Genomic DNA, 15,372 nt, shown 5'->3' with positions numbered 1-15,372 from the left:
TAGATGCTATAACTTTTGCGCAAACCAATCAATATATGCTTATTGCGATTTTTTTTTTTTTTACAAAAAATATGTAGAAGAATATGTATTGGCCTAAACTGATGAAGGAATGTGTTTTTTAAAAACATATTTGTGGATATTTATTATAGCAAAAATGTTAAAATATAGTTTTTTTTCAAAATTGTCGCTTTTTTTGTTTATAGCACAAAAAATAAAAACTGCAGAGGTGATCAAATACCACCAAAAGAAATCTCTATTTGTGGGAAAAAAAGGATGCAAATTTTGTTTGGGTACAACATTGCATGACCGCGCAATTGTCAGTTAAAGCGACGCAGTGCCGAATTGTAAAAAGTGCTCTGGTCAGGAAGGGGGTAAAATCTTCCGGGGCTGAAGCAGTTAAAGGAGAATTATACAAAAAAAATTGTATACTAACTAATTGTAACTAACAAATGTAAGACATTAAACACCATTTTGTTCCATTCTGATTTTACTTTTAGAACTTTGGCTAAGGCATCATGTACACTAGCCTGCATTTACCAAGGCAAAACCGCACCACGTTTTGTGTTTTCTTGTGGCCGGCTGTCAAAACGGTCCTATCCTGAATGCGATATTTCCACGTTCAGGAGAGGGAAGTTGAAGCTCACTTAAACATGGCAGCTCCTACACTCTGGTAAAAGCCAATGTGTACATTGACACATAGGCTTTTATGGAGTTGAGTTTAGGGGCTTTGGCAAAAAAACGCCAAAAAAACGCCAAAAGCTCCTAAACTCAAGTTTTTGGAGCTGCCAGAGTAGGCTAGTGCACATGAAGCCTAAATGCTTAAACTTTATTTCTTTTAGAAGACTGATGTAGAACGGCCCAAAAAAAGGTGGTCACCCAACATGGTCAGTCAGCAGCAGTTAAACTGTATGGAGAAATATACTGTGTTTTTGTTACTTAGCCATGAGCTTGAATGTGTAGCATTGCCAGAGAATTAATTAAAGTGGTTCTAAAGGCTCGAGATTTTTTACCTTAATGCATTGTATGCATTAGGGTAAAAACCTTCTGGGTGCAACTCCCCCCTCCCCATCCCCCCTCATACTTACCTAAACCACAGCTCTATCCAGCAATGTACATGAGAGCAGAGGCTCTCTGGGGTCTCTCTTTCCTTACTTGCTCACACAGCAGTGGGAGCCATTGGCTCCCGCTGCTGTCAATCACAGTGGGGAACGGGGCCGAGCCACATTCTGTGAGTGAATGGACAAAGTCCATTCACAGGAGCGTGGCTTGGGAGCAAGCGTGCTCAAGTGCTCCCATATCAACAGGCTTACTATTGGGGGCATTGGGCAGGGAGAAGGAGCCAGGAATGCCAGAGGTGGACCCAAAAAGAAGAGGATCTGGGCTGCTCTGTGCAATACCTTTACATAGAGCAGGTAAGTATGACATGTTTGTTATTTTTGAAAAAAATAAAAAAATCTTCCATTTAGAACAGTGGTTCTCAACCTTACTAGTGTTGTGACCCCTTGATAGAATTTCCCAAGTTGCGGGGGCCCCTAACAGTAAAATTATTTTCGTAGCGTGGGTTTTCAGCACCCAAGGCAAGACAAGTAATTTGTGCCCCTAACCAACGGAAATTTAGCGCTCCCTGAGTTGCTTCCACTCGTACAGTATTAAAACCCCTTATGGTACATTTTAGGATGTACCACTCTTTATCTTTTTTTCTCCTTTCTTTCCCTTATATCTCTCTCTATCCTAATTTCATTTTTTCCCCCCATCCCTCTCTCTAGCCATCTTTCTTGTTCTTTCTCTTATTCTTTCTCCCCCTTTTTCTTTGTTCCTCCCCCTCTTTCCCTCTCCCTTCCATGTATTCTCTATTTTTATTCCTCCTTGGTGGTGGTGGGGGGGGGGTGGGATGAGTGGCAGTGCTGGTGGGGAGTTGGAATGATTGGCAGTGCTGGGGGGAGTTCCGATCAGCCAACTTCAGCCTTGATCAAGGTCATCTGCTGATCTGAGAACTGTAGTGGGGACTTTTATTGGCAAGTATAATCACAGGTAGTGTTACTCACTGTGTCTCCAACTTTGTGGTGTCTCGTAGCAGTGACACCTATGCCGAAATCAGGAGATAGGGTCTCCTCCAGCCCCTCCCACTTCACATTCCTCACCAGTTAGCTGACCTTTAGTCTCTGCCCCCCAGCCATGCCGTGAACTGAATGGGTGGATGAGTGGGTGGCCGTGGGCTCCAGGAACAGCCCAGCTGGGCGGCCACAGGCTCCAGGGACAGCCCTGCTGGGTGGCTGCGAAAAGGCTGAGACAGCAGTGATGGCTTCAGGAACAGCCCAGGATTTGGTGACCCCTGGCAAATCATAATTTGACCCCCGAGGGGGTCCCGACCCCAGGTTGAGAACCACTGCTTTAGAAACACTTTAATCCTACAGAGGACTTATACAACTGAAAAAATATTCTTTTATGTCCTTTGAATACATTTAACAATTTCATTAACCTTTGGAGCATCTGACTAGCAATGAGTGATGTTATCCAACTCTCTGTCTATGAGCATACCCAAATCTTTTTTTATTCACAGCTTTTCTCAATTGTATCCTATTTCATTTGTGACATACTGTACCTCTTCGAACCAATCCATAAGAGGCGTGTTATTAAATAACTTGTTCAGTCTTAATGGGAAGAAGTAGATATTTTGAAAAGAAGAGAGAGCTGGAAAACGTTCTCTTGTTATGTTCTCATCTTCCTCTGTCATGATATCCCCCAGTCCTTTCATAAAGAAGACCACTGGTCTGTCAGGGTAGACTCGGGCTGCTGACTCAATAGCACATAAGACCAAGGATGGTGGTTCCATTCTGTCTGTGGTCTCCACAAATAAGATTCCATTTCCTTGTCTTAGAATAGTTTTTGCAGAGAAAGTATCAGAGTGTACACTTTCTAGCAGATGGGAAATATCAGGAGCATAGTGTGTGGTTTTCCCATTAGACATTAGGATATTCATAATGTAATAACTTTTCTGTTTTAGGGCAGATCGACTCAGAAAGGTCATAGCTGCTATTACCACGAGAAAGGTGAATATTTTGAATGATTTCCTCATGATTATAGAGTCCAGTGGCTGATCTGCAAGAAGAACAAACAGGAATTATTAAAACAAAAAGCAATTGACCATTAATGACCGGAAACTGAAAAGTAATGATTGGTTAGCACCTAATATAGCAGTGTCAGAGGGTGCAGCAACAAAGCATTCATTGTCTCATATACTGGCCCCATAGAGTCCATACTTGGAGTGCCCCTCTTTACACAGAACAAATGTACATGTACATAGCTCTGGAATTTTTTTATTTTCATAAATACAACCCTTTGAGTCACTGACAGTAGTAAAAAGAGCTTTCACTTTTCTGATGTGCATAGGTCAGTATTCTAGAAAGTATTGAAGCCTTTTTTTAGAGGGGGTCAGCAATAGCAGCCTCTGTACTTTTGTCAGTAAATGGTTCTTTTAAAACAGTTTATATCTTTAACCACTTGACCTCTGGAAGATTTACCCGCCCTCATGCGACACTGTACCCAAATAAAATGTATGTCCTTTTTTCCCACAAATAGAGCTTTCTTTTTGTGGTATTTGATCACCTCTGCGGTTTTTATTTTTTGCGCTTTAAAAAAATAAATCTACAATTTAAAAAAACATTTTTTTTTACTTTGTTATAAAACATATCCAATACAATTTTTTTTAAAAAATCTAATTTTTTCATCAGTTTAGGGCAATATGTATTCTGCTACATATTTTTGTTAAAAAAAATCCCAATAAGCGTATATTGATTGGTTTGCACAAAAGTTATAGCGTCTACAAACTATGGGATATTTTTTTATTTTTATTTTCTTTTACTAGTAATGGCAGCTAGGGTTGGGCGAAGGGTTCGGGCCGAACTTTGGTTGTTTGGATGTTCGGCGAACACCAAACCATATGCGGTGTTCAGGGGGCAAATTCGAAAGCCACCGGAACACCGTTAAAGTCTATGGGACACGAACATGAAAAATCAAAAGTGCTCATTTTAAAGGCTTATATGTAAGTTATTGTCATAAAAAGTGTTTGGGGGCCTGGGTCCTGCCCCAGGAGACATGTATCAATGCAAAGTTTTTTTTTAAAAACGGATGTTTTTTTGGGAGCAGTGATTTTTTTAATGCTTAAAGTGAAAAAATAAAAATGAAATATTCCTTTAACCACTTAAGCCCCGGACCATTTGGCTGGCCAAAGACCAGAGCACAACCGTTCTTCCTCATCGTGAGATGATCGCGGGTATCCCCGCGGACATCGAGTCTGCGGGACCCGCGATCACGGTCACGGAGCTCCCGGCGGGTGGGCGCGCCCACAAGCCGCCTCTTAAAGGGCCACGTACAGGTCTGTTAATCTGCCTGTACGTGCCCTTCTGCCGCAGTATATCTGCATAAGGCGGTCAGGAAGTGGTTAAATATCATGCCTGTAAAGTGGCGCATTTCCCCTGTGTTTAGAACAGTACCACAGCAAAATGACATTTCTAAAGGAAAAATTGTCATTCAAAACTGATCGTGGCTGTAATGAATTGTCGGGTCTTGGCAATATAGATAAAACTCATTTAAAAAAAAGGGCATGGGTTCCGCTCCCAGACCATTACCAGGCCCTTTGGGTCCGGTATGAATATTAACCACTTGCCGACTGCCTAACACATATATACTGCAGCAGAATGGCACGGGCAGGCAAAATCACGTACCTGGTACGTGATTTGCCTCCCGCGGGCGGGGGGCGCATCGCGGCCCCCCCCGGTGCCCGAGGCAGTTGGCATCGTAAGGGGAGCGATCCGTGCTGAGGGGGAGGCCATTCATTTGTGGCAACCCCCTTGCGATCGCTCCCAACGAATGACAATCTTCCTCTGCCTCTGCAATGTAAACAGCGGCAGAGGAAGTGATGTCATCTCTCCCCGTTTTCGTTCCGGCGCCGAGGAGAGAAAACATCCAAGTAAGTCACCAACACTACACTAACAGTAGAACACTCTAGGCACACATTTCACCCCCCAATCACCCCCAGATCACCCCCCTGCACCCCCTGTCACAGTGACACCAATAGCAGGTTTTTTTTTCTGATTATTGCATTGGTGTCATTTTGTGATAGTGATAGGGCAGTTAGTGTTAGGCCACTTTAGGTGTAGGGTACCCCCCTAACCCCCCCTAATAAAGTTTTAACCCCTTGATCACCCCCCCCGTCACCAGTGTCACTAAGCGATCGTTTTTCTGATCGCTGTATTAGTGTCACCAGTGATGCTAGTTAGGGAGGTAAGTATTTAAGTTCACGGTTAGTGTTTTATAGCGTCAGGGACCCCCATATACTACCTAGTGAAGGTTTTAACCCCCGATTGCCCCCTAGTTAACCCTTTCACCAGTGATCACCGTATACCTGTTACGGGTGACGCTGGTTAGTTGGTTTGTTTTTTATAGTTTCAGGGCACCCCCTAATCGCCCGGCGGTGATATAAGTTAAGTTTTAGGGTCAGATAAGGTCTGTGTCGCCCCAGGCAGCGTCAGGTTAGTACCAGTACCGTTAACACCCATGCACACAGCATACACCTCCCTTAGTGGTATAGTATCTGAACGGATCAATATCTGATCCGATCAGATCTATACTAGCGTCCCCAGCAGTTTAGGGTTCCCAAAAATGCAGTGTTAGTGGGATCAGCCCAGATACCTGCTAGCACCTGCGTTTTGTCCCTCCGCCCTGCCCAGACCAGCCCACCCAAGTGCAGTAACGATTGAATACTGTCACTTACAAAACACTAAACAAACATAACTGCAGCGTTCGCAGAGTCAGGCCTGATCCCTGCGATCGCAAACAGTTTTTTTGGTAGCGTTTTGATACAGTCGCTAACAGTCAGGAGCTTTTTTACCTGTGAGACTCATTAGTGTACCACTAGATTTAGAGCCCAAAATGGCAAATCGAAGATACACTAGTGAGGAGGCCTACACGTTTCTGAGCATGACAGATAGTGAAGAGGAAGTCACTCATCTGTCAGATTCAGGCTCAGAATACGATCCTGTAGAGGACAGCAGCTCCATGACAGATAGCTCTGACGACGGAGTTGTGGTCCCTACCAAGGTCAGGTGTACCAGACCTCAATCTTCTTCTTCTGTTGTTGATGTGCACGAACTGCAGGTCACTCGTATGGAGCAGAGCAGAGCAGTACTAGCGCCGCTATTCCTTCTGGTGAACTGGCAAGCACCAGTGGCCTGGTACACCCTGGTCGTAGTCAATCGTGCACTGCAGTATCACGTGGTGACGTGGCGAGTTCCATAAGTGCAGTTCAAGCTGGTGAGGTGGCAAGCACAAGTAGTGTCCCGCTGCCACCAAGAAGACGAACACAGGTCCGTCGTGCCCATAGTGCCCTTCCTGCTGCATTCGCCAATCCTAATTGGGAACTTACCACTTCTGCAGCACCCCTACTCATTCATTGGCCAACCCGGCACTCAGGTGGAAACAGTTGATTTTACGTCACTTTATTCACTGTTTTTCACCGAAGATCTCTATAGATCTATTGTGGACCAAAGCAATTTGTACGCTGGTCAACACATCGCCACTATTCCCCAGTCCTCCCTTGCCAGAGATTAGAGACCAATTACGGTTTCTGAATTTAAGCTCTTTCTGGGCCTTTCCCTCAACATGGGCATAAATAAAAAGAGTGAGTTGCGGTCATATTGGTCCACTGACCCAATTCACCATATGCCCTTGTTCTCTGCCTCCATGACCAGGGCACGATACGAGCAGATCTTGCGGTTCATGCACTTCAATGACAATGAACTCTGTCATCCTCGTGGAGGCCCTGGATACGATCGGCTCTACAAAATTCGGCCCCTCGTAAACCACTTCAACCAACGTTTTGCAGACCTGTTTACCCCCCCACAAGTTGTCTGCGTTGATGAGTGCCTGATTAAGTTTTCTGGCCGCTTGTCATTCAAACAGTACCTTCCCAGCAAGCGTGCCAGATACGGGGTCAAGATGTATAAGCTCTGTGACAGAGCCACAGGCTATACATGTAGTTTTATGGTTTACAAGGGAAAAGATAGCCACGTAGAGCCAACAAACTGCCCTGACTACATAGGAAGCGCTGGCAAGATTGTGTGGGACTTGGTGTCACCCTTATTCGAAAAGGGGTACCACTTATATGTGGACAATTATTACACGAGCGTGTCACTTTTTAGTCACTTGTTTGATCAACAGATTGGAGCATCTGGCAACCTGCGACCTAATCGTCGTGGCTTTCCCCAGCGGCTTGTAGATTCCTGTCTTAGGCTGGGGGAGAGAACCTGCTTCAAGTGTAATAACTTGCTCACTATGAAGTGGAGGGATAATAACAATGTTTTCGTTCTTACCTCCCTTCATGCAGACACGACGGTCCAAATTACTACGGCGACTGGTGTGGAGAAACCCCTCTGTGTCCACGAATATAACCAAAATATGGGAGGGGTGGACCTCAATGACCAGTTGTTGGCGCCGTACCTAGTTGCCCGTAAGGCCAGACGCTGGTATAAATAAGTGTCTGTGTACTTATTTCAATTGGCTTTGCTGAACGCTCATGTGCTATACAGAGCTTCAGGACGGACTGGATCCTTCCTTTAATTCCAGGAAGAGATCGTCAGAGCCCTTCTGTTTCCAGACGGTGCTCCACTTCACCTTCCCCAACCAAATGCAGTAAGCCGGCTGCATGAGAGGCATTTTCTGTATGTCCTCCCGAGTACCCCTACCCAACGAGCCCCCCAAAAAGATGTTGTGTCTGCAGCAAGCGCGAATATAGGCGTGACACCCGCTATTATGTCCCTCCTGTCCTGACAATCTTGGTCTTTGCATTGGTGAATGTTTTGAACGCTACCATACACTAGCTAAGTATTAGCGTAGGGTACAGCATTGCACAGACTAGGCACACTTTCACAGGGTCTCCCAATATGCCATCGCATTTTGAGAGACCTGAACCTGGAACCGGTTACAGTTACAAAAGTTACAGTTACAAAAAAAGTGTAAAAAAAAAAAAATATAAAATAAAAAAAACAAAAATAGTTGTTGTTTTATTGTTCTCTTTCTATTCTTTCTCTTGTTCTGCTCTTTTTTACTGTATTCTATTCTGCAATGTTTTATTGTTATTTATCATGTTTGCTTTATAGGTATGCAATTTTTTTATACTTTACTGTTTACTGTGTTTTATTGTTGACCATTTTTTGTTTTCCGGTACGCCATTCAGCTGCAGTGCGGATTTATTTATCTTGACAGCAACAGCGTTTGCTCCCACGATACATAAAGCCATGACTCTAGCGCTGTCGGAGGTGATTTCACCACCACAGTTAAAAAAAAGAGCATATATGCTGAAGCATGGGGGCAGCAGGGGCGGAAGAGCGATTTGCTCCTACCTTTTGTGGGTGGATGCCCCCATGCTTCGGCATATATATATTTTAGGCACAGGTTGCGTTAAAAAAAAATTTATTTTTTACTATGTGTTTTTGTATTTGCTTTGCAGGTATGGTAAGTCTTACTGTTATACTGTAATGTTACTTTGTTTTATTGTTAACCATCATTTGCTTAGCAGGTATGCCATTCAGTTGCAGCGCGGCTTTATTTATCTTGACAGCAACAGCGTTTGCTCCCACAACACATAAAGCTGTGACTCCAGCGCTGTAGGAGGTGATTTCACCACCACAGTTAAAAAAAAGAGCATATATGCCGAAGCATGGGGGCAGCAGGGGCGGAGGAGCGATTTGATCCTACCTATTGGGGCGGATGCCCCCATGCTTCGGCATATATAAACGTTGCATGTATGCCCATCATTGGAAGTGGGTGGATGAAGGGAGGTATGCTAATGGTGGGGTTTACAATATATGCCCAACAAGGACCAGCAACGTACTGGTATGTTGCTGGACTTTGAGTGGTTATACCAGAATGATGCCTGCAGGTTTAGGTATCATCATGGTAGCATTCTTTTTAGCCAGTGGTCAGCTTTCATGTAAAAGCAATCCTAGTGGCTAATTAGCCTCTAGACTGCTTTTACAAGCAGTGGAAGGGAATGCCCCCCCCCCCACCGTCTTCCATGTTTTTCTCTGGCTCTCCTGTCCCAACAGGGAACCTGAGAATGCAGCCGGTGATCAGAGACCAGAATGGCTCCAAACATCTCTATGGCCTAAGAAACTGGAAGCTACGAGCATTTTGTGAGTTAGATTTCGCCGGATGTAAACAGCGCCATTGGGAAATTGGGAAAGCATTTTATCACACCGATCTTGGTGTGGTCAGATGCTTTGAGGGCAGAGGCGAGATCTAGAGTCTAATAGACCCCATTTTTTTAAAAAAAGAGTACCTGTCACTACCTATTGCTATCATAGGGGATATTTACATTCCCTGAGATAACAATAAAGATGATTAAAAGAAAATGAAAGGAACCGTTTAAAAATAAGATTAAAAAAAAGCAAAAAAATAATAATAAAAAAAAGCCCCCCTGTCCCCCACTGCTCTTGCGCAAAAGCGAATGCAAACGTCGGTCTGGCGTCAAATATAAACAGCAATTGCACCATGCATGTGAGGTATCACCGCGAAGGTCAGATCGAGGGCAGTAATTTTAGCAGTAGACCTCCTCTGTAAATCTAAAGTGGTAACATGTAAAGGCTTTTAAAGGCTTTTAAAAATGTATTTAGTTTGTCGCCACTGCACGTTTGTGCGCAATTTTAAAGCATGTCGTGTTTGGTATCCATGTACTTGGCCTAAGATCATTTTTTTATTTCATCAAACATTTGGGTAATATAGTGTTTTAGTGCATTCAATTTTAAAAAAGTGTGTTTTTTCCCAAAAAAAGTGTTTGAAAAATTGCTGCGCAAATACTGTGTGAAAAAAAAATGAAGCTCGGACCATTTTAATCTGCAGAGCATTTGCTTTAAAAAATATATAATGTTTGGGGGTTCAAAGTAATTTTCTTGCAAAAAAAAAAATAATTTTTTCATGTAAACAAAAAGTGTCAAAGGGCTTTGTCTTCAAGTGATTAGAAGAGTGGGTGATGTGTGACATAAGCTTCTAAATGTTGTGCATAAAATGCCAGGACAGTTTAACCCCCCCCCCCCCCCCAAATGACCCCATTTTGGATAGTAGACACCCCAAGCTATTTGCTGAAAGGCATGTCGAGTTCATGGAATATTTTATATTGTGACACAAGTTGCGGGATAAAGACAATTTTTTTTTTTTTCACAAAGTTGTCACTAAATGATATATTGCTCAAACATGCCATGGGAATATGTGAAACCCCAAAAATACATTCTGTTGCTTCTCCTGAGTACGGGAATACCACGTGTGAGACTTTTTGGAAGCCTAGCCGCGTACGGGACCCCGAAAACCCAGCACCGCCTTCAGGCTTTCTAAGGGTGTAAATTTTTGATTTCACTCTTCACTGCCTATCACAGTTTCGGAGGCCATGGAATGCCCAGGTGGCACAAACCCCCCCAAATGACCCCATTTTGGAAAGTAGACACCCCGAGCTATGTGCTGGGAGGTATAGTGAGTATTTTGCAGACCTCACTTTTTGTCACAAAGTTTTGAAAATTGAAAAAAGATTAAAAAAAATACATTTTTCTTGTCTGTCTTAATTTTCAAAAACAAATGAGAGCTACAAAATACTCACCATGCCTCTCAGCAAATAGCTTGGGGTTTCTACTTTTCAAAATAGGGTCATTTGGGGGGGGGGGTTGTGCCATCTGGGCATTTTCTGGCCTTCAAAACTGTGATAGGTAGTGAGGACTAAAATCAAAAATGTTCGCCCTTAGAAATCCTGAAGGTGGTGCTTGGTTTTCGGGGGGCCCCGTAAGCGGTTAGGCTCCCAAAAAGTCCCACACATGTGGCATCCCCGTACTCAGGAGAATCAGTAGAATACATTTTGGGGTGCAATTCCACATATGCACAAAGCAATATATCATTTAGTGACAACTTTGTGCAAAAAAAAAAGTTTGTCTTTTTCCTGCAACTTGTGTCAAAATATAAAATATTCCATGGACTCAACATGCCTCTCAGCAAATAGCTTGGGGCCAGGGGCGGGCTGGGCTGGGGGGCAGGGATGCAATTGCCCCCTGGGCTGCTCTAATGTCCTGCACAAAAGCCGCTGAGCTGGCCGAGTGCGTGAGCTCGGGTGGAGGGCACGGCCGGATTCAGTACTGCAAGCCAGCGATGAGCTCTGTCACAGGGCTGACAGTCTGTGTTAGCCCCGCCCCTCCCTCCTGCACACGAAGCTCTGGCAGAGGCTGGATGGATCTGCTTTTTCTTTCCCCGCCCACACTCCGGGCAGCCCATGTGTTGTCTGTGAAGAGGATGTGTGGGCGGGAAAGTTAAAACTGAGCAGTCGGCTGAGCTCAGCAACTACAGTCTTAAAAAAAAAACAAGTGAGCCTCCTGGGACTAGTGTCTATTGCATCCAAGTAAGTGACAAGTGAGTTTCTCCTCCCTCCCTTCCTGCTGTCTCTTCCTCTCCCTGCAGCTTAAGTGTTATATTACAGCCTGTGACAGTACCTTGCCCTCCTAGATGTTATGATGTGGGTTCACATTGGCATGCTGCAGTGCTGGTGTAGTGGCAGTCTTCCTGCATGTTACCCCCGGTCCCATAGACTTCTATTAGGTTGTACATTTTTGCTGCATGTTCTGAAAGTGCACAAGATGTCCTGCATGCTGCATCTTTGGTGCAATTTGAGAAAATGCAGCAAAAACGCACAATCTAATTAGAAGTCTGAAGGACTGCGGCTATGGAAAACCGCCAGCACAGTGGCAGCCTGTCCATTAAGGACGCACAGGCACTGCCCCCTACGTTATGCCACTCCCTATATGTAAAATGAATAGATTCATGCACTGCATGAATCTATCCATGGCCACCGTGGCTACCCCCTGTTCAGGCGTCTGGCCCCTTTTCAAACACCAGGCGCCTGAATTACAGTGGCAGGGGTGGTTTTTTTTGTTTTGTTTTTTTTGTTTTTTTAAGCACCTGATTAGTGCCATAGGCTTCAAAAAAGGTGGACTCAGAGCGCAGAGTATTGCACCATGAGCCCACCCAGGTGTGTTAGAAAAGCAAATTAATATTCTCTTTTCTAACACTGAACCACCTCTCCACCAATCAGGAAGCACGGGTCTAATACCCGTCACCTGATTGGCTGAAGGCACAGGCATTCCTATTTGACATCTAGCAGACCAGAAGAAGAGACGCACGGGAACCATGGAGGACACAGGACAGGGGCATCACCTGACCCACTGCATGTCCCACAGCTCGCCGCCATCACCCACTGCCTGACCCGTCACCAAGATGGGGTAAGTGTCAGCCAGACAGCAAGTGGGCAGAGGGGGTGTCACAGTGGCTGCAAATGATGGGGCACAGTGGCTGCATTTGATGTTGTTTTTTTCAGTTTGCTTGCCCCCCCCAAAAAAAAAATGTTGAGCACCAGTGTGAGCCCAAAGGCTTGCACTCTTAGCAGGCACTGCCACTCCACTGAAGTGATCAATGCTTGGGTCACTTTTCAGAGGCATTTGACAGGCAGTGAGGAGGGGATATCTAATTTCCTCCCTGCCTATTTGAACCTCCTCAATGCCAGTCCCTCCCGGTAATCCACTTTGTACTCCACCTTATTTCCATTACTCTCTGTAGGTATTAGATGTTCTCTCACCTTATTGTTTGCACGTCTAATACATAATGAGAAATAAGGTGAAGTTTAAAGTGAATTTCTACACCTAAGTGGAGCCCCCCTTTCAGAAGATTTGAGGATATTATTAAACTCAGAGACTGGTGGACATAAGCCACCATAGACAGACGGAAACTTCTGCTGAACTGGCAGAATTTCAATCTGTCAATGTGCAGACTGCTTATACAGAATCTGAGCTATCAATTGACTTCAATACAACCAGCGTGTCCTGTTTTCTTTTTTTTTTTTTCTTTTTGTCGATCACTACTGGCTGCTATAGCTGCCGGCAGTGATCACTGTATTCTGATGGCTGGGAAACATTCACCTCAGAGCACACACCAACACGTGGCTCTTACGGAAGCTTGGTAAATCAAATGCCAGGCTTCCCTAGCATTACACCTGTGCATCTGCGACCAAGTCTGGGCACAAGCCAGCACAGGCTCCTGGAATCGCAGAAGGGTGGCCAGTAAGAGGAAAGCTGGGATAGGACATTACTTGCATCATATCCCTGCTCCACTGCCGCACCAGGCCCACAATGCCCTTAATCTGGTCCCGGGGGCCAATGCACAGGCCTGTGCCTGCACATGCACAGCACTGCCCACACAGAGAGAGTGACCACTTCACATTGCCTGCACAGAGAGAGAGACTGCGCAACATTGCTTCCAGAGAGAAACTGCAATGTGGAGAGATTTCTCTCTCTCTCTCTGTTCCAGCAATGTGGAGCTCTCTCGCTCTCTGTGCAGCTAATGTGGAGCAGATGATGGTGAGCTGATTTGGTGGTTCAATGGGCCACTTGACTAGACTTGCCCCCCAGGCCTAAGGCTGCCAGCCCTCCCCTGCTTGGGGCATCTACTTTCCAAAATGGGGTAATTTGGAGGGGTTTTGTGCCATCTTGGCTAGGGATGAGCCGAACACCCCCTGGTTCGGTTTGCACCAGAACCTGCGAACGGACCGAAAATTCGCACGAACGTTAGAACCCCATTGACGTCTATTGGGACTCAAACGTTCAAAATCAAAAGTGCTAATTTTAAAGGCTAATTTGCATGGTATTGTCCTAAAAAGGGTTTGGGGACCCAGATCCTGCCCCAGGGGACACATATAAATGCAAAAAAAAGTTTTAAAAACGGACGTTTTTTTCGGGAGCAGTGATTTTAATGATGCTTAAAGTGAAAAAAAAAGTGAAATATTCCTTTAAATATCATACATGGGGAGTGTCTATATTATGCCTGTAAAGTGGTGCGTGTTTCCCGTGCTTAGAACAGTCCCTGCACAAAATTACATTTTTAAAGGAATAAAAGTCATTTAAAACTGCTTGCGACTTTAATGTAATGTCGGGTCCTGGCAATATGGATGAAACCTCACCGATTATATACCGATTATACTGCAGCTGGCAGAATCAACTGCCTGCCTGTAGTGTTATTAGTATGATAACACCTGCACTTGTCTTCAGGTAGCTATACTGTAGGTGCAACTGTGCAGGGTACACAGTACAGTAACTGGAAATACGTCAAGAGCCTACACAAGCACCTGGCTGCAGGTAGCTATACTGTAGGTAAGACTGTGCGGGGTACACAGTACAGTAACTGGAAATATGTCAAGAGCCTACACAAGCACCTGGCTGTAGGAAGCTATACTGTAGGTGCAACTGTGCAGGGTACACAGTACAGTAACTGGAAATACTTCAAAGAGCCTACACAAGCACCTGGCTGCAGGTAGCTATACTGTAGGTGAGACTGTGCGGGGTACACAGTACAGTAACTGGAAATACTGTAAAAACACCTGCCTGTCAGTATATTAAGAAGAGAAGAACAGGCTAAACTGAATACAGTGTGTGTGTGTGTGTGTGTATATATATGTATGTATATATATATATATATATATATATATATATATATATATATATATATATATATATATATATATATATACACAATACACTGTAACTGCAGCTAACTGACTCGACCTGCCTACTCTATCTAACTTAAATCAAATGACACTGTCTCTCTCTCTATCTCTGTCTCAATGCCGAAACACACTACACAGGGCCGACGTGCAGGCGGCCTTATATAGTGTGGGGCGTGTACTAAACCCCCTGAGCCATAATTGGCCAAAGCTTCCTTGGCTTTGGCCAATTTTGGCTCTCTGTACACACAGCGCTGTGATTGGCCAAGCATGCGGGTCATAGTGCATGCTTGGCCAATCTTCAGCCAGCAATGCACTACGATGCCGCAGTGAATTATGGGCCGTGACGCGCCACTCGAATTTGGCGCGAACGGACCATATGGTTCGTAATTCGGCGAACGACCGAACACACGATGTTCGAGTCGAACATGGGTTCGACTCGAACACGAAAGCTCATCCCTAATCTTGGCATTTTATGGCCTTCAAAACTGTGATAGGTAGTGAGAAGTGAAATCAAAAATTTACACCCTTAGAAATCCTGAAGGCGGTGCTTGGTTTTCGGGGCCCCGTACTCGGCTAGGCTCCCAAAAAGTCCCACACATGTGGTATCCCCATACTCAGAAGAAGCAGCTAAATTATTATTATTATTATACGAGATTTATATAGCGCCAACAGTTTACACAGCGCTTTACATGCTTTACAATGTATAAGTACAATGTATAAGTAAATAAGTAAAGCGCTATACAATGTATAAATGTTTAAATGTATTTTGGGGTGTAATTTCACATATAACC

General features: G+C 44.5%; 1 protein-coding gene across 1 annotated transcript in view; it reads right to left on the bottom strand.

Annotated features, from left to right (window-relative positions):
* Window positions 1-15,372, bottom strand: part of LOC141139433 (alpha-1,4-N-acetylglucosaminyltransferase-like) — a 235,296-nt gene that overhangs the window by 39,401 nt on the left and 180,523 nt on the right. Inside the window, exon 2 of the mRNA XM_073625504.1 lies at window positions 2,603-3,099. Within this exon, the coding sequence (XP_073481605.1) occupies window positions 2,603-3,076 (474 nt within the window). The 5' untranslated portion in view covers window positions 3,077-3,099. The remainder of the gene's footprint in view (window positions 1-2,602; window positions 3,100-15,372) is intronic.

Source organism: Aquarana catesbeiana, linkage group LG04 (assembly GCF_042186555.1).
Source record: "Aquarana catesbeiana isolate 2022-GZ linkage group LG04, ASM4218655v1, whole genome shotgun sequence".
Taxonomy (NCBI): Eukaryota; Metazoa; Chordata; class Amphibia; order Anura; family Ranidae; genus Aquarana; species Aquarana catesbeiana.
This window is presented reverse-complemented; position numbering and strand designations above follow the sequence as displayed.